Below are 20,347 nucleotides of genomic sequence, written 5' to 3'. Positions count from 1 at the left end.
TTTGGACGTGTTCTGGAACACTATTCTGGAACGTCTCCTCGGAGAACTGTATAAACTACGAATTTAGACCACACAACGTAGGCAATCGGTTACTGTTAACGATAAAACACACAAAATTGCTTGCCGCGAGACTAGCACTAGAATTTGTGTTTACCGTTTGATGGTCCGTATTGTTTACGCTGACTGATGGGGTCTATAACCGTGGGTTCGTTACTGCAGTGTGGAACTTTGTTGAGCCGGCAAACCGCGATGCAATAATTATGGCATCTCACGAAAGCTTATCTAGATTTCTAGGTTATATCCATCAAGCAACGCCACGTTCGTTTGAATTCAATTTTCTTTCTTTTGTTGGAACATTGTAAAGCTTTCGCATCCTTTTCTTTATTTAAACAGGTATTCAGTCATCAGCCCGATCGTTGATCGATTCGAGGGAAAAGAAAGGTCCACAACACTCATATTAAAAGTCGTAATTTAAAACATACATTTTATTTTATGAAAAGGTTGTTTCCCGCATGCTTGTGCTTCGCGCTTTCGTTTGCCTTGTTCTACTTAATATTTTTTTACAAGAGTATTTTGAAGGGATTTGCGTATGAGCTAGGACTTAAATTAACAACGATGCACTAGTGCTCCTCACTGTCGGTGTCGCTTTTGTCTACGGAGGAAAGAAGGGAAGATGAAGCGGATTAACGTCAATGGCCGAATGGGCTGGGGGCGGCCACCGTTGATCTGCTCTTACCTTTTTTACCGGTATAAGCGTGACGTTTTAGCCGATCGTACAGATCGTCCTTCGTCCCGTACAACGAAGCGTTGGACCGGGCCAACGAGTTGAGCTTTCCATTGGTACCCTGCACTCCGATGAATTGGTCTGCGAACGAACCAGGGGACCGGATTAGCGAGGGCGCGTTTGGGACAGAATAATGGCCAATCTTACCATCTTTGAGATAGGTTTCGTTGTAGAAGTTGGGCATCTCCCAACCGTCCTCCTCGTCGTCGTAGTAGTGCGCGTAGGTGCTGTGGTGCGACGGAGCAATACTTTCGGCATATGGCGTGTGGGCTCCGTAGTAGAAGTTGACCTGCGAACCGGTCTGGTCGGCGGCAGGCGAAATGATCTTCTTCGGGTCCCGCTTCCGGTTGGCTCTGCAGTGAATTGGGGAGGAAAAGAAGTAGCTCGCATTACTTGTGCAACCGAAATGGCGGCGAACCGAACCCATTGCGCCAAGCCTACTACGAACCTTGCACAAATCATCCAAATCAACAGGACGATCAGTATGATGAAGATAACGGTAGCCGCCACACCTCCGGCGATGTAGGCGAACTCGGACCGCTCCGTGCACTTGGTGCCGGTAAACGATCCCTTGCAGCGGCACGACGGCAGCCCCTTGGCATCCTTCACGCAGTGGCCAGAGTTTTCGCAGAATCCATTACACATGTCTGAGGAAGAACGGGACTAGTTAACATCTGTGTTTGGTAATCTCCCAGAAGAACCGCGTGATCGCCTACCAGAGCATTCCATTCCGGTGCCATTGAAGCCCGGTTTGCATTCGCACTTGAAGTCGGACGTTTCCGGTATCAGGATGCAGAAGGCGTTCGGATCGCAACGCGGCGAACCATCCATCACGTCCTCGCACGGGTTAATGCATTCGTTTTTGTTGTTCTGTAATGCAAATGCACGAGTCCGATCAGATTAGAGACCAGAACCATCTACCCCGCCTTTTGACCCCCCCGATTACTTACCGCAGCGGTACTACGGGTGGTGTGATTGGGTGGACAGGGGACGCACGACGTTTGCTGGTGCTCGGACTGGTAGAAACCCTTGCGGCACTCGACACACACGTTCAGCGTACCGTTGAGGTACGTTCCGGGAGAGCAGATGGGCAGCGAACACTCTTCGACGTTGGACGACCCCAGCTTGGCGGTGGTACGGCCATTCGGGCAGGACAGGCACGAAGGGTGGACACCCTGCTTGCGGTACGTTCCGCGCGGACACGGTTCACACTTGCCCTCCAGTCCGAGCTGCATGCCGGAGTTGCACTCATCACGGCACTCGCCCTTGCTCGTCGCTTCCGCCGTGCGCGTCGTCTGACCGAGGCCGCAGATCTCACACGAGAAGGATCCCTCGTTCGGCTGGTAGTACCCGAAGCCGCACGGTTGACAGAGCCCGGTTACCGAATCGAGATACTTACCGGCAGCGCATCGTTCTGCGGGGATGTGACACAGAAAACAGGTTAGTTTCCGGACGATTAAGGCCCCCCTGATCTGACGCGGTATACCTTTGCATTCGACGGCCGATCTGGCCCCCACCAGTGCGGTCACTCCCGGACGGCCCGCAATCTTCGGGCAGCTCTTGCACTGCAGCTGACCAATCTCGGGCTGGTACGATCCTTCCGGGCACGGTAGGCACGTCTTGCTCGACACGTTGAAGAACGTCCCCACGGCACAGGGGACGCAGTCGGGCTCGACCACCACCTGACCCTGCGGACAGGCGTACTCGGTGGTGAGGTTGAGCGAGGACGCGTCACCGAACGTGTTCGGCAGGATGTCCTGTACGGCAAACTGGTTCTCCTCCAGGATGAGCCGCTCGAGCAGATTGACCGTGTTCAGTCGCTGGCCGTTGGAGTTGCTTACGATTTCACTGCAATCGAAGGGGAAACAAAGCGGAATGGTTAATGGTATGTCCCTGGGCCCCAAGGGGTGTGGCTGTTACCTCTTGATCGGAATGGTGGCATTGATCGCGTACGCACTCTCCGGATTGATCTGCAGAACCGTTTGCCGCTTGACGATGTTGTTGGGATGACGGTTGCGATCACAGCGCACGTCGATCTCAACGTTGCGGCATTCGCGCGAACCTTCCATCGAGTACGAGCACAGGTTCCAGTCGCGGTTCAGCGCGTTGATCGCGTTCTTGATCCGTTGCCGAAGCACACCCTGACCCGCCTCGTTGCACAGCACGTCCGAGGGGAACTGCATCTGGATGCGGATTAGGCGCTGGGCCGGTTTGGTTGGCGAGCAGGACGGGTACACTAGCGGCACGGTCGGTTGCACCGTCGGCCGCCAGAAACCCTCCGAGCCGCACGTGTAGAACTTGGGCACCACCTGCGAGAACTTCATGCCCGGATTGCAGGACACTTCGCACACCTTGAACTGACCACCGGCACCCCAGTCCTTGCAGCTCTGCGAACCACCGAGCGGGTCGGCCAGCGCCGGACAGAACTCGGCCACGATCGTCACCCGGAAGCCACAGGAAGCCGTGTTGCCGGCCGCATCGTACGCCAGGTACACGACGTCGTAGATGCCCCACAGCAGCGTTTCTCCCGATCGGTGTCCGTTCCGCTCGACAATCTTCGAAATGCCCGTATTGTCGTTGAACCGTGGTTCCTCCCAGTTTACCACCGTCGACCCGTTCTTTGCCACGACCCACAGGTCCGACGGGCAGAACTCGACCGTCGGTGGTTCGCGATCCGCCTGCAGCTGCTGACAGTTCGGACCGGCGTAGCCCGGTTTGCACTTCTTCTGGCCGCAGGTCGACGGCACGGAACGCTGGACACCGCCCAGCGTCTGCTCGTAGCCGGCCCAGTTCAGGATTAGGTTCTTGTAGAGCACCGGTTCACTGCGGCAATCGCGCACCTGCTTCTGGATCTCGTTCGTCACGTCCAGGGCGCGGCTCCAGATCTGCACCTTGGTCAGCTTGCCCTGGAACCCGAGGTCGCTGTACTTCTCCTTGCGGGCACCCTCCAGCAGCGGTGCACCAAGCACCGGCCAGCAGCTGTGGGAGCAAGGAGCACGTTAGCGGTCATGCCACACCTTTGGACCCCCCGCCACGTTGGACTTACTACTTGGGCAGCGCACGGGCCACACCGTACTCGGCCTTGCTGGCGATGAACCCTTCGGTGATGAGCATCAGCTGGCCGGTTTTGCCGCTCCACACCACGGCGATGTGGTGCCACTGGCCGTCGTTGATGGTGCTGTACTCCTTGAACGGCAGGAACACATCCGGCAGGTCCTCGAAGAACGACACCTGGACACCGCTCGAGTGCGCCTGCAGCATCGTGCGCCGTCTCGTGCTCATCACGTTCGGCGAGCTGTAGGGGAGAAACCCGGCGTGAGATTAGCACTGGACGACCACAAACTCCTGGTCGAGTACGTACCTGGCCGAGTACAGGGTGATGAAGATACCGGTGTCGTCCTTCTGGGCAAACTGAACCCACAGCGCCAGCGTCAGACTGTCGGGCGAGGCGGTATAGAACGGAACCACCTGCGACGCGGACGAGTGGTACGGATCGTTGAAGTACAGATCGTAGTCAATTTGAACCGCTAAAGGGGGCGAGGATAGCGAGGTTACAGTTAGTTTGGAGCCACAAAAACTCCGGCGCGCGCAACTTACACTTTCGGCAGTCATCGCCGGTCAGATTGAACGGACACTGGCAGTAGAAGTCGTTCGTGAGGTCCACGCAAACCGCGCCCGGCGGGCACGAGTTGTCCCGGCAGTCGACCTGATCCGTCTCGCAGTTCCGGCCAGTGTAGCCGGGCGGGCAGACGCACTGATAGCCGCTGCCCCGGTCCACGCACGTGGCCCCATTCTGGCAGGTACCGGCCTCGCACGCATCAAACTCGTACTGACAGCCGACGCCGGCAAAGTCCGCGGAGCAGGAACAGTTCAGCCCCGACCCGTAGTCCTTGCACTGGCCCTCGTGCATGCACGGGTGGCCGATGCACCGGTCCGGTGCCGTCTCGCACTGCTTGCCATCGGTGCCGCTCGGGCACACGCAGAAGAAGTCCTCGAACAGGTCAATGCACTGGGCGTCGTTCTTGCACGGCCGCTCGACGTCGCACGCCGTCACCTGCCGGTCACACCGTTCGCCGGTCCAACCGGCCGGGCACTCGCACTCAAACCCACCGACTCGATCGACGCAGCTACCGCCGTTCTGGCATGGGCTGAACTCGCAATCGTCCCGGTCTCGCTCACAAAGCGGCCCCTCGAAGCCTTGCCGACAAGAGCACTCGAATGCGTTCTCCCGATCGAGGCACTTCTCCGTTCCGATCGCACTGCACGGATCGCTCAGGCACTCATTCCGATCCGTCTCACATTGCACTCCGACAAAGCCGGGCCGGCACAGGCACGTGACGCCATCCAGCCGGTCCACGCAGGTGCCTCCGTTGTGGCAAGGACCACTCTCGCAGTCATCGATCGGGTGCTGACAGTTCTTGCCCGTGTACCCGTCGCTGCACGCGCACGAGTAATCGTTGGTCAGATCCGTACACGCTCCGCCGTTCTCGCAAGGGCCGCTGGCACACTCGTCCACGTTCGCGTCACACGCCCGGCCCTCCCAGCCCGGCTCGCAGATGCACTCGTGGTAGAAGTACCGGTCCACGCACATCCCGTGATTGCACGGCTCGGCCAGACACAGGTTGACTTTCTCCTGACACCGCTTGCCGGTGAAGCCGTGCGGGCAGGCGCAGCTAAAGTCGGCCACCAGATCGGTACAGTTGGCGCCCAGCAGACACGGCTTCTCGGCGCAATCGTCCGTGTTGACGGTGCACAGGTGGCCCTCCCAGCCGGCGGTGCACTCGCACCGGAACCGGCCTTGCTGCAGCGCCACGCAGGTCGCCCCGTTGCCGCACGGGTTGTCGCCGGCGGTGCACGGATCGATCGTGACGTCACAGTTGTCGCCGGTGTATCCGCTGCGGCACATGCACGTAAAGTTACCGAACCCGGGTTCGTCCTTGCACATGGCGCGCGCCGGGCACGGATCCGCTTCGCAGTCACTCGCAGCCTCCTGACAGTTAATGCCGGAGTAGCCACGGGCACATCGGCACTCGTAACCCTGCGGCAGATCCCGACAGGTGCCACCGTTGTAGCACGGTTGCGACGCACACTCGTCGATGTCGGACTCGCACCGGGCGCCACTGAAACCGGCCGGGCAGAAGCAGTGGATGTCGTGGCCAAGCGGAACACAAAGCCCACCGTGCTGGCAGGAGTTCTCGTTGCACGTGATCGGCCGGCAATCGTCGGCCGTCAGTGAGCCGCTCGTGTCGGTGCGCCGCCCCGACGGGCACTCGGTGCACGTGGTGGCGCCCTCTGCCGTTTGGTAGAAATTCTTCGGACAGGGCGAACACGGGGCCAAACCGGTGGACGAGTACGTGCCGGCGGCGCACTTGCGCCGACAGTCGCCCTCGGCCTGAGCCGCCGGTTGGTACGTGAAGGTATTGGCCGGACACGCCTGACAGTCGCGGAATCCGCCGAGCGGAGGAGTGGCCGAGAACGAGTTCCGTGGGCACTCCAGACATGGGACGAGTCCGGTCGGTGAGTAGGTACCGTAGCCGCAGATCGGAACGCACGCCTGGACCGCCTTCGAGCCGTCCTCACGCGTGTACGTTCCGACCGGACACTTCAGACACGAGCCCTGCCGCTCCCGGTGCTGGTAGAAGCCCTTCGGACACGGCGAGCACGCCTTCTGGTGCTCTCCGGCGTACGTTCCGGCCGGGCAGTGCAGACAGCGCGGCACATCGTTCGTGTCCATGTTCAGCACTTCGCCGACGCCGCAAGTGAAACCGCGCGAAATGGCGCTCTTGAGGGCACGCAACGGGGGACACTCGCTACCGATCGCCTTCACGTTCGAGAGTGGCTCGATGGCGGCACTGGCGTATGGGACGCTCAGGTCGAAGATTAGGTTCAGCGTGGAACCGCACAGGTCGTACAGCTGGGGCTGCTTGACGGCCGGGTCGATCAGCAGGATAAAGTCCATCTGGACGACGTTCTCCTCGAGCAGGCGCGGCACCGAGCGCAGGATCGTCACGTTCATGTTGACGTACACGGCCGAGCAGCGCTGCGACAGGACGCCGCTCAGGGCGGCAAAGTGCTTGGCCGTCTGCTCCTGGTACTGCGGCAGACACGGCTCCGAGACGACGCCGTTCGCACGGTACGTGGTCGTCGCCACCACCTGGTAGTCGGCCCGCTGCGTGTTCTCCGACACGCAGTCCGGCACGACGGCGGACGGTTTCCAGAAGCGGCCCTTCTTGCACGCAAACACCTTCCGCTTGTCGGCGTCCGTGAACCGGAAGCCCGGGTTGCAGGTGGCCTCACACTCGACGCCGCCCGACTCCTGCGTCACGCACTTGATGTCCCCGTTGCCCGGTGCCTGCAGGTCCCAGTCGACGCACTGGGTCGGTTGGACCGACACCTGGAAGTTACAGCTGGCCCGGTTGTTGAACCGATCCGTCGCCACGACCGTCACGTTCTGGAAGCCACCAAGCGGTATCGAGGCCGCCTCCGGCACGTACTCGATCCGCACGTCCCCGGACCCGTCCGATGCCTTGACGCGCTTGATCGTGTCGTTAAAGTTGACGTAGTAGTTCGCCTGCTTGTCGCCCAGCTCGATCACGAAGCTCTGCGGGCAGTCGAGCAGCGGCGGCGTAATGTCCGGCACCGTCACGTTGATCTCGCAAATCGCCACGTTGCCGTCGTAATCGTACGCGATGTACTTCACGACCGTGTTCTCGAGCGCGTAGCTGGTCGTCTTGAAGTGCGGCGGTTTCACCTCCAACCGGGCGATCGAGCCCGAGTTGTCCAGCGCGGTCGGCTCGGTAAAGTTCAGCGGCAGCACCTCACCGTTCGGGCCGCGGCGCACCAGGATCGGTTGCTGGGGGCAGTTCTGGAAGATCGGTGGCTCGTTGTCGACGCACGGCGAGTAACCGTAGTCGTAGCCGAGCAGCGGTTCTCCGGCCGCCGGTTCCTCGCAGCCCATCAGCTCGAACTTTAGGCACGGGTTGTCCATGTAGCTCACGATCCCGAGGATCACGAAGCGGGCCTGCACGTACTTCGGTAGCGTGATCATGGCCAGCTCGCCGTAGTTGCCCGGGTCACGCTTGGTTAGGTTAAAGTTCGGGAAGTACACCACGTAGTCCTCCTTCTCGGACTGCTTGTAGAAGAACCGGATCTCCGTCGGCCGGCCAACGATGTCGTTGGTGACGACGCCCTTCACCAGGAGCGCCTTCACGCGGTGTACCTTGCCGAGGTCCACGCTGACGTACGTGAACGTTTCCTGCTTGCCGCACCACCCGGTGACCGAGTTGAGCCGCACGTTCTTCGCCTCGTAGTTGGCCCGCTCCGACGTCGCGTTGATCGCACTGTCCGGAATCATCCCGGACGAAATGCCGATCGGTTTGATCGTCTTACACTCCGGTTGCTTCACGCAGCTGATCGGTCGCGGATTGATCAGGATGTACCCGGTCCGGGAGCACCCGAACAGCACCTCCGAACCCTGCTCGTAGCTGTTGGCCACCTGGAAGCCATCGTTCGGGCGGCCGGGGTCGACGCAAACCGGACCCTCGCACCGGAGGTCACCAAAGTCCCAGACACCGTTCGCCTGGCAGCGCACCACGTTGTCGTTCATCGTGGTCTGGCCCGCCAGCTTGAACGTGTTCTGGCAACCGAAGAAGAACGAGCTCTTGTACTTCGTGTCCGCGTACTGCCCGTACTCGGCGCCGGCCGTCGGCATCGGGAGGCCACAGTCGGATCGCGAGCAGGTCGGCAGCACCCCCGACAGCCAGTAGTCCGGGTAGCCGGGCTGCGGATCGAACACACACTGGCGGAACGACGAAATGGCCGTCCGGCCGATGTGCTTGCCCGCTGACGTACAGTCCAGCGTGATGTTCTCGTTGAACGGCACCAGGATGTCGCTCTGTTCGCCGCGCGTCACAAACAGACCCTCCTTCTCGTCGTCCGGCAGCGAAACACACTTGGCACCTACGGAGCGGAAGAAGCGGAACGAAAAGGAGAACTCATTGCCAAGGGGATCTTGGGGACGTTGAGGGCATGCGACACGTACTCAAACACTTGGGCATCGATGCGTTCCAGTTGCCGTTGGACATGCAGGATAGCGAAGAGCTGCCGGACAGGACGTAGCCGAAGTTGCAGTGGAAGCGTACCACGTCGCCGAAATGATGGAGGATCGCGCTACTCAACAGCTTCCCGTTTTCCGGATCCGACAGCGACGGACACATCTTGCGGACGCACGTTTTATTGCGCTGATAGATGTCGCCATCTTTCGCACCCGTTTCGTGGCGCTCGATAAAGAACCTGCGGGAATCGGTACGATTTGGTAAATGGCGTTCGCGATAGGAAGGTGGGCCCAGCTTACCCTTCGGTTCCGTTCTGACGGAACAGCTCGAAGCCAAAGTTGCAGGCACATTTGTACGAGCCGGGCGAGTTCACGCACTTCTGGTTGCATCCTCCGTTGTCCTTGGTGCACTCGTTCACGTCCAAACAGTCGAGCCGGGTGCAGCCCATAATCTCCAGCTTGATGCACGGTGCGACAACAAAGTCCTGCATCTTAAACTTGATGTACCGCGCTTCGATCGGCACCGGCAGGTTCAGGATCGAAAGCGTCGGCTCCAGTATGCGGAACTCGACCGCCGTCCCGTCCGGGTTTGCGTAGTCCTTGAACACGTCGGTAATGTTGTCGGAGTACTCGAGCCGAATGGCGGACGTGAACGCCAGCGATCCGTCCATCCGCTGGACGGACATGGTGCGAAAACCACGCACCACCGTCGGTGCCTTCATGTCGATCACCACCCAGTTCGAGGCGCGCTCCTTCCCATTACCGCACCAGCCGATAGAGTTGAGGCGGATCATCTGCAAGCGGAGCGAAGAGATTGGTCATTTTTCGTCTTTCGTACTCTGCTTTTGGTACCCACGCCAATCGGAATAGGAATCAGTGGGAGTGAAAGGAGTTCTCGCGGATTGCCTTAAATTTATGGCAGCATCTAGCAACCGCTGAAGTCGCTACCTAAGCGACATTGCGAACGCTGCGCACCCCATCATCTAGTCAACCTCGAAAGTGGTGGCTGAAGAAACGGCAATCCGGTCAATGACGACGGTTCGAGGGTCAATCAATAAACACGGGAACCGGTATATACCGGATGCATTAGCCATAATACTTAACAATACCTGTTCCCGTCCCATTGTGGCCCACACTACCTGGCCAACGGTAAGGTTCTGGGAAAGTTAAACCGCAAATAATGGGTACTTACGCCTTTTTCGAAGCCACTGGCGGTCGACGACACCGTTATGCTGTCGTCGGAAATGCCACCGTTCGAGAGTCCCAAATCGACCACCGGACGGCATTCCATGGACGAGGTGTAACCGGCCTTACACTTGCAATGGAACGAACCGGCCGCATTCATACACTCGGTCGAGCTCGCATCACACTGTGACGTTTGACATTCATCAATATCTGTAGCGGTGAAAGCAAAGCGATTAGCTTCAGCGTCGCCCCGCTGCGGACCGTTACGGCCTCGGTCAACCTACCTTCACAAACCGGAACATTAGAGAAGTCTTGGTGTTCGTTACACTTGACAGTATGGGAGCCAATCAGACGGTAGCCTTTGTAGCACTGGGCGCGTGCCTCGTCGCCGAAGTAGTACTCGCGCGTTTTGTCCACCACGTAGCCATTTTGGATTTCCGGTAGCCTAGGGAAGCGGGGGACAAATGGTACACCACACAAGCGTTAGCACACGGTTGCACCTGCAACGGGATGGGTGCGACCTACTTGTAGCACTGTTTGCGCGAACAGCTCGGCACCGGGCTGCTCCACTGGCCGTTGGACATGCAGATCAAAATGGGTCGCCCGGTCCGGACGTAGCCGGGGATGCACTCGTAGTTGATGATGGTACCGTAGCTTCGGCCACCCCCATTCAGCACGGTCACGTTTGCGTGCGACACTTCCGGCAGCGGCGGACACTGCGAGGCCATGCAGGCCGGCTGTCGCTCCCAGGTACCGTCCGCCAGGCAGGAGATCGTTTCCGTCGACTGGCCCGACCCGAACGCAAAGCCGGCGTAGCACTGGTACGTCGCGATTCCGCGGTACGTCACGTTGCTCGTCTTGAACGAGAACCCGTTGTCGATCTGTGGCACCGGTCCACAGTAAACCTCTGCGAAAAGAGCGACATCACGGGGATCATCACGGGTCCCAAGTCCCAGGAGATGCAGCCAAGCACAACCCACTGCACCACACCACACTTACCTTGACAATCCGGAATGTAGCTGATGCTCCAGTTGCCCCCGTTCTGGCAAACGGTCGTGAGGCGGTGCTTGCCGGTGGCAAACTCCTGTCCGATTGGGCAGGTGAAGTTGATCAACGTTCCGAACGCCGTATCGCGGCTACTGGCTATGGCGCCCATGCCGGGCTTCAGCTCGGGACAGTCGGCCGAGAACTCAGCAGACCATCTGATAGAAACGACCGGTCGAATTGGGGAATTAGGTTAGTATTAGGCTGCAACAATGACACTTCGGAGCCGGAACACTTACCCTTTGCCATTGTACAGCGCGTCGGTGATAAACTTGAGCAGCATCTTGCCGGACGACGCGGTGAGCGTGATCTTCGGGGCGTTGCTGTCCGTGAAACCGTTGCCGGCGTGTAGCCGGACGCCGGACGTGGACGGTCCGTCAAATACCTGCACCAGGTCCGACCGGTGCACGTCGAAGTCAACGAACCGCATCGACAGCGGCTTGCCGGAGGGATTCCGGATGACAAAATAGCACTCCTGGTTGTTCGGGTAGGGCGCCAGGTTGAAGGCGGGTGACGTGACGGTCCCATTGGCCGCGTTGATCACGGCCGTACATCCCTCCACGTAGCGTAGGCTGAAGCCCCGAGCCGGCTGGGCGAGCGACGTGCTGAAGTACAGGTAGAGCTTGTTGCCGGTCGAGATGATGACGCGGTTCGGTCGAGACTCGATCGCTCCCGTCAGCTTCGCGATCGGCTGATCGTTCGCGCTATCCCCGTCGCGGATCAGCAAAAAGTCACTGTCCGCGTTCAGGTCCAGCTCCTGGACGTCGAGCGAAATGGTGTAGCCCTTGCGCGCGTTGATCACGTACAGACATTCGATCCCGCCCGGGTACGCCTGCGGGAAGCCGGGGCTCTTCAGATACTGCTCCTGCTTGCTGGCCTGCAGCATGCCGCCGCACGTCTGCGGTTCCGTCTTCCACGTCGCCCGGAAACCCTTCTTCTCGACGCTCCCGTCCGAGGTGAACTTGATGATCATGAAGTTGGAAGCCGTAATGAACGTCCGGTTCGGCACGTCCCCCTTGCCGGACAGCGTGGCCAGCGAGACGGCACTGTCCTCCGTGCGGCTCCCGACCAGGATCTGGACCGTGTCGAAGTTCTTCTCCGTGTCGAACTCCTGGAACTGCAAGATGATGTTGCTACCCTGCGGGCCCTCGAGCGTCCACTTGCACGATCGGAGCGACGCGTACTTCTGCGGGAAGTTGGGCGACTCGATGACGTCACCGCCCGAGGCCATGTAGATGTTACAGTTACCGCTACAGTCCAGCTCATCGCTGCCGTCGCCGCAGTCATCATTTCCGTCGCACCGATACGCCTGGTTGACGCAGGCACCGTTCGAGCAGTGGAACGAGTTCTGCGGGCAGGCCCGCGCCTTGCACATGAACGGGAGCAGCGTTTCGCAGGAGCGCAACTCCCAGCTCTGGGCGGTCGGGCCGAGGTTCGCCGAGACGCACTCGCCGGCCTGCGGGTTCGGTTCACTAATCGCCCAGAAGCCGGAGTACTGCGAGAACAGGTCGCCCGACGTCGACTCGAGCGTGTTCGTCCGCAGATCGTCCAGCGAAGCGAACCCGAGCCAGTACTTGACGCTGTTCCGCGACCGGTACTCGCTGCTCGCCGCGATCTGGTACGTGGCGTTGTTCTCGTCGTACGAATCGACCGTCACCAGCTCGGAACCGTACCTGTTACGGAGTTTCGGGGAATGTTAACCCGTTGTCCTAGTTCTTAGGTACTCGAACCCCCCTTTTTTGCGTTCCTACCTTTTGCATAGTGTGGCCGACTTTTCCCACGAGTGTTTTACGTTAAAGTACTTGTAGCAGCTAAGCCCTCGAAGCTTCCAGCCTGTGTGTGGATATGGGGATCGAGAGTTTAGTGGCCGGGGACACACGCAGCAGTGGCGTGGCGTACTTACCGTTTGGACATGTCAGCACATCCTGTCGATTGCCAAAAAAATGGAGGTGTTGGAGAAAGCCCCGAGCAAGTGACGAGTCGCGTATTGGGAAAGAAGAACACATTGGAATGCAAATTAGAACACCAGCGTCGGCAGAACGGTGTGCGTAGGGCCCATCACGGACCACGGACGCCTTACCTCGGCGGAAGTTCCCGTTACGGCGACTATCAGCGGCAGCAGCAGGGTCCACCATTTAGGCAACGTGTACATGTTTGTAGCTTCCGACTATTATTGGAACGGGGCGATAACCAAGAAGACATGCGGGTGGTTATAACTCTACAAGTTCTCAACATGGGCCACGGGTGAACGGAAGAAACCGCCGAACCGCCGGGCGTAGCTTTCCGGCACATGCGACAGTGTAATTTATTCCACGCGAGTCGCGAACGCGAGCTAACGGGTTCGAGAGGTACGACGCTCCGAGATGGTTCCTCCTCGAAACGAGCCCCAAAGGTGGGGGGGGCCATCGAACCGAACAACCCGGGTACTCGACGCAGCCGTCCAAAAAAAACCTCCACTTCCAGTGCCAGTGAGTGTGTGGGTCACTAATGTGTCTTCCAACTCCGCCGGTAAATACAGTTTGCGGGCGCATTATTGGGATAGTCAAATTAACGGGCAGCGCGCAGCGATCGTTTATTCGCACGAACCGTGTCACGGTTTGCGGTCAGTGACCCAGTGCCGGGCAAAACACACGGTACGGTTCGCCACCATCCAAATATGTTTCCGCGAAGACGCAGCAGTACAGTTAGTAAATACAGCAGCACGGTAGTTGGTTCGCTAATGGGCCGCTTTTACGAAACTGTCATTTGCCTGTCAAAATCAGTCAAAGCGAGAGAAAGAAAGAGCGCGATCACTCGCGATCAGAGTAGGTAGTGACGTAGCGATTGAAGATGCGACTGTTAATGAGAAGCCGTTGGCGCGCATTCTTAAACGGGACCAGCTTTCTGGGTCAAATATTTCCTGTTCCCCGCAATAGAACCGCGGCCACGATCTCTGTGTGTGGGTGCCCAACCCCCAACCAACAATCGGGTGGTAACTTTCACCGATTTTACGCGTTCGAGTTGACCAAATCGTGACAATATCTTATTCCGCACCGTAGTTAGGCCGCGACACAATTTGTGGGGACAATCGGACAACTGTTGGTGGGTAGCAATTGGGTGCTAATTTGTAGGTTAATTATTTGCAGACTTTGCGGCGGCGGCCAATATCGCCCTCGCCCGGGTTGATTGTTGGAGCAGGCGGCAGACAGCAGGTTGCACAAACGGTTACCTCTGGGAGGTTACGCCGAGGCTGCTGTGCTACTGGGCTAAATTATAGGGCCCATAAGACAGGCCATACATCAAATCGAGCGACCCGATGAGAGCGTTTTGTTGCAATAAACCCGCGACCGTTGCTCACTGCGGCTGTGGTGCCATAAGTTTCCCAGCGCCGGTTGCCAGGTTTGTGTGCCAATTTCGCCAAGTGTTAATTTTTTATGTTTTATTTCATTCGCTCCTCGTTTTTTTTCGGGCTGACCAGCGCGTAATAGCCTCATTGCGGCTCATCGACCATGCGCAGCGCCATGTTGGAATCATCCCCCGACCACGGGCTCGCCGGCGTCGGCGGATTATGTTGGTCAGTTAGGCCACCGAACGATACCATCGCTCGTCGATTCAGTGTCAGGCCTGGCGCTTATCTCTCGACTTGCGGCGTGGGGAGGCTTTCTTTTCGCATCACTTCCTCCGGCGGACTGGCTGGCTGGCTAGCTGGCCTTGTCCAGCGCGTGTGTTCCACTCTACATTCGGACACTGAAACACACTTCACACACACACACACGCACGGATCTCCTGGTGGGGTTCGATGTAATCGTAAACAAAATTGGACCACAGTCCGGTAGCCAGCGCGAGGAAATAATGGACCAATGCTCGCTGCCGGTTTTCACTCGGCCTGCCAATCGGAGGTGTTCCGCCGATTTCCGGCACTCGTACAAAGCGCGCCCGGCTGTGCCGCTGATCTCATTGTGGCCTTGTGGGGCGCGCTCTGCCGGAAAGCACACTTTTCCTTCCAACCGACCAGAGCCGTGTGCCCGGCTGATTGGTCTTCGAGGCCACGGCGGATCTATTTGTTTACATGTGCCCGGGCCTAGAGTGTGGCTTCACCTTCGCGCGGCACCTTCGAGGTTTCGGTAGGCCCCGATGCAGCACTGTGAACTTTCGTGCGAAGTTTCAGTTCGCTCGTAGCCCTTAGCTAATGGTCGCATTAAACCGATCGACTAAAAGTAGCTGCTGTTCCGGATCGACCGATCCGGAATTGTGGCGGCACAAAAAGGAATCGTTTACTGGATCCTATTGAAGTCCTATGCAAAAGGCGTCTCAATAGCCGGCCATCGATCTATCGGGGGAACCGAACGAGGGCGTCGCTGAGCTCATAAGAGAAAGCCGATCCCACTCCAGAGCCCTGCATCATCGCTTTACCGTCCACAACAACGCCACCCTCGAGCAGGATCACCCTCGAGATGGACACACGCACACACAGGCGCACGCTATGAGTGGCCGGCGCTCGCTGCATGGTAATGATCTTAAATCGGATTCTGGGTCATCTGTTGCTCATCATCGTCATCCGACCATCGTGGTCGTGTGCCGTCCACAACCTGCTCCAGGACGTGGCAGGTGACCGTTGCAGTAGAAGTGATTACGGAAGAATGTACGGTTGATAGGCCGGGCCGTACGAGGAAGTGGAACGATCGATCAGTTCACACAGTCACCCTCATTAGAAGCTAGAACCTTCCGCCGGGGACCGGAATGGTGCCCAGCCCATATCACGGCGGACTTCCGAACCAACAGAGGTCGCGGCTCACGCAGTCCGAGCTGAGGCTGGGGCCTCGTTAGCTGGCTTGATCTAATTTTCGTTCGCTACACGCCCGTTCGATCGCGACAGGGCAAACTTTTCGCACTTGCCACCGTGTCGAGCCAGGTCGGGCCGGGCGGTGTTTAACCATCAAATTAGTGTAGCGGATAGCGGGTTGAGCAACAGAGCACCGTGGCAGAGCCGAGGACGTGGACACCGCGTGCCGTCGTGGCATGCCGCAAACCGGTCCGGAGCTACCATTCGCCCGTGCTGGCAACCGGGGAGCTCTGGCGCGAGCCACGAGTGCGCGCTCGGGAGCTCTGTAACGGCCAGAGTCTATTACTTCGCATGATCCACTTCCAGCCAGCCAGCCAGCCAGCCAACGGTTCTGCCAGCTGTAGGATGATGTTGGTGCGGTGGCGAGCGAGCGCGCTTCACGTTTATGTCTGTTATTCAACATAAAGTAAAAAGAAGCCGAGTCACGGATTGCCACATCACACTCTGCCGTACGGCCTACCCAACATATCTTGTCTTCATCGCGGGCTCTTGAAACAGGGGAACCCGGACCTGTAGGCTTTGGGGCTTAGATTTTTTGATTTACGCCTGCGGGTTTTAATTATTTCGAAACGCTTCGCGCGGTCGCAGTCAAGAAGAACCCCTCACGCACACACACTCAAGAGCGCAAATGGGCCGGATGCAGTAAGAGCTAGAGAGCGCGAGTGAGAGAGCGCAACGAGGGACTTAAGAATGCAGGCCCAAACGACTGCACTGCGTCACCCACGGATGCGTAGACCGGAGCCGTGGGTTTTGGGGCGACGGTAAGCTTCCTTCTCGCGATCGTGGTTGCAGCTCTCGTGCTACAGGTTGGCCTCGGGTGGGTTTGAAAATTCAACCCTTCCCAACGGCCGGAGCTCCAAATTAAATGGCGTCAGAATGCGTGAACCCAACCAATCACGGAGGGGCGGCCTTGGTGGCCCGTGTCGCAATGGAAAGACCGCGGCATTCTAGCCCCCACACAGCCAGTTAGTGTAGCCGCCAGTGTCGCCTTTAGTATCTGTATCTCGGTGGGTTCAGAATGCGTTGGAAGAGGTGCGGCCACGGTGCGGTGTTCACGATTCTGGGCTCGAAGACTGGTAGCTTCCAGCAGCAGCTGCCGGAGCTAGTGACCGTACCGGTTCTCTCGTGTCCTTGATCGACACATTCACCACCACCAGATGCTGCGCTCTCGAGCGAACAACGCGGTGACCATTTTTGCACACCCTACCAATGCACCTTCACGGCAACTTCTGTCCGTCTGTGTGTGTTGATGATTTTATGATTTCGTAAAATTATGTTTCCCGCGTCGGGGGCCGTGTCGTGTCTCTTTGTTCTGTGTTTCGGTTTTCGGGTACGTTTTCCGGACCAATTCTGCCTCCATTACAACTTGTCCGTTCAGTCCGTCTGTTCGGTGTTCTCACACCGAGAGGCGTTGATTGATGTTCCTTGCATCAGGCTTTATTCTGGGTAGCTCACACGATCTTAGATCGCTTCGGTGCAAGGTTTACGGTTCCCTCAGTCCGGAATAGGGCCGTACCTGTCGTTGGTCGCTACCTGGACTCCGAGTGCACGTGGTGAATCAACACATGAAATGCATCCCAAAACACATTCCACAATGTTACCACCTGACCTGACGGAGTCATCGACGGCCGACGTTATCGAGTTACCGGACCGGATGGAGAGTCAATCACCAGCCCTTCGTTACCTGCGATCCGAAACGGCCGGCCGTGCACGTGATCCCTGTGAGAGAGAGTCAAAGTTTCTCCGAGGAAGCAGGAAACCGAAAAAGGGTCACTACCCGTCGGCGGACACTACAGGCAAACCCTAAATAGGGAGTCGGATGTCGGCAAAAGGCATGCGGTTTTTACCACTCCCAAACCGTCGGGCTTTGTTGGGCCGGCACCGCCCAATGGAATGCTAATATCTCGCCGGACCGAAAATGCACAACCGCACCTTGCGCACCGATCGGGCATGGATCGCGCGTCGATCTGCGGCGGAACCAGACAATCGAACAAATCACTTTTACCGCGCGCGCGCCCGTTTGCCGCGATGTGACCGATCAGTCGATGGTGATTAATGAAAAATTCAACGAATCAAGTGCTGGCAACAAGTGCGGAAAATGAGCCTGTCACCAGAAAAAGTGGTACCGCCGGCCCGGGTCCGGGTGTGGCCATCAGCAGCGCCGACACGGGTGTGCATCCAAGTCGAACGCGGCCAGGAGCCGAAGGGAATTGAATGAATAATAATTTGGTGGCTGCGAGATTGCAACAGCGCCATCCACCGCACCCGAGCCGAGAGTATTGGCCGTGTGGCAAATGGAGTGACAAAACGGGCCCCGCAACCTCAATGGAGCGAGCCGCAACCATTAGCGAGCCATCTCACGATGGCGTTCGTCGCTTACCGTCCGGGCCGGGCGTTGAAGTCTCCGCTCCCAGTGAGCGCTCGGTGAGCCTAGCGCAATGCGCTTAGGCGCGCGTGTATTAATTAGTGAAATTATATCACCACCCTTTCATGGGCCGGTGAGCTTCTTAATTTAGGTTTGTTTGCGGAATGGCCTGTGCACTGCAATGCGTGGTCGGCCGCAGCACGCTCTGAAAGGCTTAACGACCAATCTGTCAACCGGCTGCTGGGGAAGCTGGTCCTATGGAAGTGTGCCTTGCACAGTGGGGCTAAACATTGTCTGGGCGGTTTGACAATTGGGAAGATTTTTCGTCAAAGTAAGCTTTGTGTGGATAGCGTGTAAGCGCTGAAAAACGCATCTTTTTTCCCACGAGTTTTCATGTTGGACACGCGCTCTGGATTGTCACACAATGTTGGCTGGGATTTTAACATTTTGAGTTGAATTCTTACAAACATATTTTTAATAGTTTGTTCCAGGGTCGTATGGTACGGTATCTTTTTCAGGTCAAAACTAATGTTTTTTCCTTAAGTCAAGTGTACAGTGGGGATCCAAACAGTGACAGTATCTCACTGCCAACATCGCCAGTTGTGTTCACGAAGACTAGTAGGCACTTCGCTGTATGGCCTTTGTTTGACATTTGTTCAGCGAGTTGAGCTATATACCTATCAAAGTAAGCTTATTGTAACGAGCGACAACACCGAAGATCCTGCAACTTTTGCAAGGCCCCCTCAACTGTACGCTTTCAGAAAGAAACCTTCATGACTCTCGATGAGTCAAGCACCGACGACAAAGCACTCCCATACCCCGCTCTGTATACGGCAGCCACTGGGTTATTAACATCAATCAATTTCTGCCGATTCCCAGCACAAACTCGATGCTCCTAATTTGCGTCATAACGGAAAGTGTCCAATCGGCTCAACTCGCCCCGGAAGCGGGCCCCCGTTTAAGGAATTTCCGTCCCCGGACCGGATGTGCCCATTTGATGGCCGCCGTTTCACCTAGCCGCGGCACGCGCGCTCCAGAAAAGGGCATACAAAACGGGACCGAATTTCACCCGGCCGGGCCTGGGCTGGGGGCCCGGCAGCCAAAGTTCTGGTCCGATCATCGCGCGGTGTCAACAATGGGCAGCCAACAATTGGGCCTCGGCCCCGAACCCCGGTTTCCCTTTTTCGGTGGCCGCAGGCTAAACTCGATATTTATTCGTTTGGTGTGCGGTGCGAGAAACGCACCGAGCGCGCGCGCTCCGAAAAAGAAACCGAAAAATAATCCCATCCACTTGCACTCTCCGTTTTGATGGATGATGGGGGCCTTTTCCCCCCCGGGGGGGGCCTCAACAATACTGGACACCCCGTCGGCTCCTGGCCGGGCCGTCGGGCGAATCAATCGATTCCGTTCGGTCCGGTTTCGGAGCCCCCGAGCCGCCCGCCCGTTGGACGTGAGAATTTTTGTGCCGAACCGTTCGCACTTCACTTTCGGTGAAGTTTTGCGGGTGGCCACCCCGTCCCTGTCCCGGTGGTGGCAGCGGCGGCTGCGATGGTGGTGATGGCGCACCCGGAGTTGCGCGAACTTTCGAATCCTGCCCTCCGCACGCTCAAATCATCCGTCACTGTGTGTGTGTGTATGTGGTTTTTGCTTTTCATTTTGTTGTCTTTAGCCATTTCTCCCGAGGGCGGCGGGGGGCGGCACTCCGATGGCGATGACCAAAGGTCCATGGTCCGTCCAGGCCGGGCAAACGAGTCATCGTCACCTGCGACGGTGGTGTCGCGCAGTGGATTGATCACCTCCATCACCGCCAGCATCGTCATCATCACCATCATCACCCGGACTGGTTCGGATGGGGGGATCGAACACCAGGGCCTGAGACGGAGGGCTGAGGCACCGATCGACTGCGCAACGACGACGACGACGACGACAACGACTGGTGATGGATGGCGATGTGCGCGATGCGCGCAGCATTCCTTAATGCTACATGGGACCAGATTTTGAGACTCGTTTTCACAGCCCGCTCGCTTCACAGTTCGCTGACTTGCGCAGCGTCAGGGGGTATCAGGGTATCAGGTGCCAGGTGGCAATCGGGGC

General features: G+C 58.0%; 1 protein-coding gene across 1 annotated transcript; it reads right to left on the bottom strand.

Annotated features, from left to right (window-relative positions):
- Positions 1-505: 505 nt before the first annotated feature.
- On the bottom strand, positions 506-13,218 carry LOC128269781 (uncharacterized). Its single transcript, XM_053007184.1, has 21 exons — positions 13,147-13,218; positions 12,970-12,991; positions 12,818-12,899; positions 11,306-12,739; positions 11,022-11,224; positions 10,548-10,929; positions 10,307-10,467; positions 10,030-10,232; positions 9,138-9,631; positions 8,826-9,076; positions 4,382-8,743; positions 4,146-4,311; positions 3,831-4,079; positions 2,705-3,763; positions 2,271-2,632; positions 1,735-2,198; positions 1,501-1,654; positions 1,233-1,431; positions 932-1,137; positions 737-865; positions 506-652 (listed from the first exon to the last, which is right to left on the bottom strand). Exons 1-21 carry the CDS (start codon positions 13,216-13,218, stop codon positions 621-623), a joined length of 10,686 nt encoding a protein of 3,561 aa, XP_052863144.1. The 3' UTR covers positions 506-620.
- Between the last annotated feature and the right edge of the window lie 7,129 nt (positions 13,219-20,347).

Source organism: Anopheles cruzii, chromosome 3, assembly GCF_943734635.1.
Source record: "Anopheles cruzii chromosome 3, idAnoCruzAS_RS32_06, whole genome shotgun sequence".
In the NCBI taxonomy this organism is placed as follows: Eukaryota; Metazoa; Arthropoda; class Insecta; order Diptera; family Culicidae; genus Anopheles; species Anopheles cruzii.
This window is presented reverse-complemented; position numbering and strand designations above follow the sequence as displayed.

What these genes read in the sequence shown, in the direction of transcription:
- LOC128269781 (XM_053007184.1), bottom strand. Translation starts at nt 13,218, where the DNA reads ATGTACACGTTGCCTAAATGGTGGACCCTGCTGCTGCCGCTGATAGTC. An exon ending in TCGCGCAAACAGTGCTACAA is followed by an intron (nt 10,468 to 10,547) that starts GTAGGTCGCACC and finishes CCGCTTCCCTAG; the next exon opens with GCTACCGGAAATCCAAAATG. An exon ending in ATCGATGCCCAAGTGTTTGA is followed by an intron (nt 8,744 to 8,825) that starts GTACGTGTCGCA and finishes TCCGCTCCGTAG; the next exon opens with GTGCCAAGTGTGTTTCGCTG.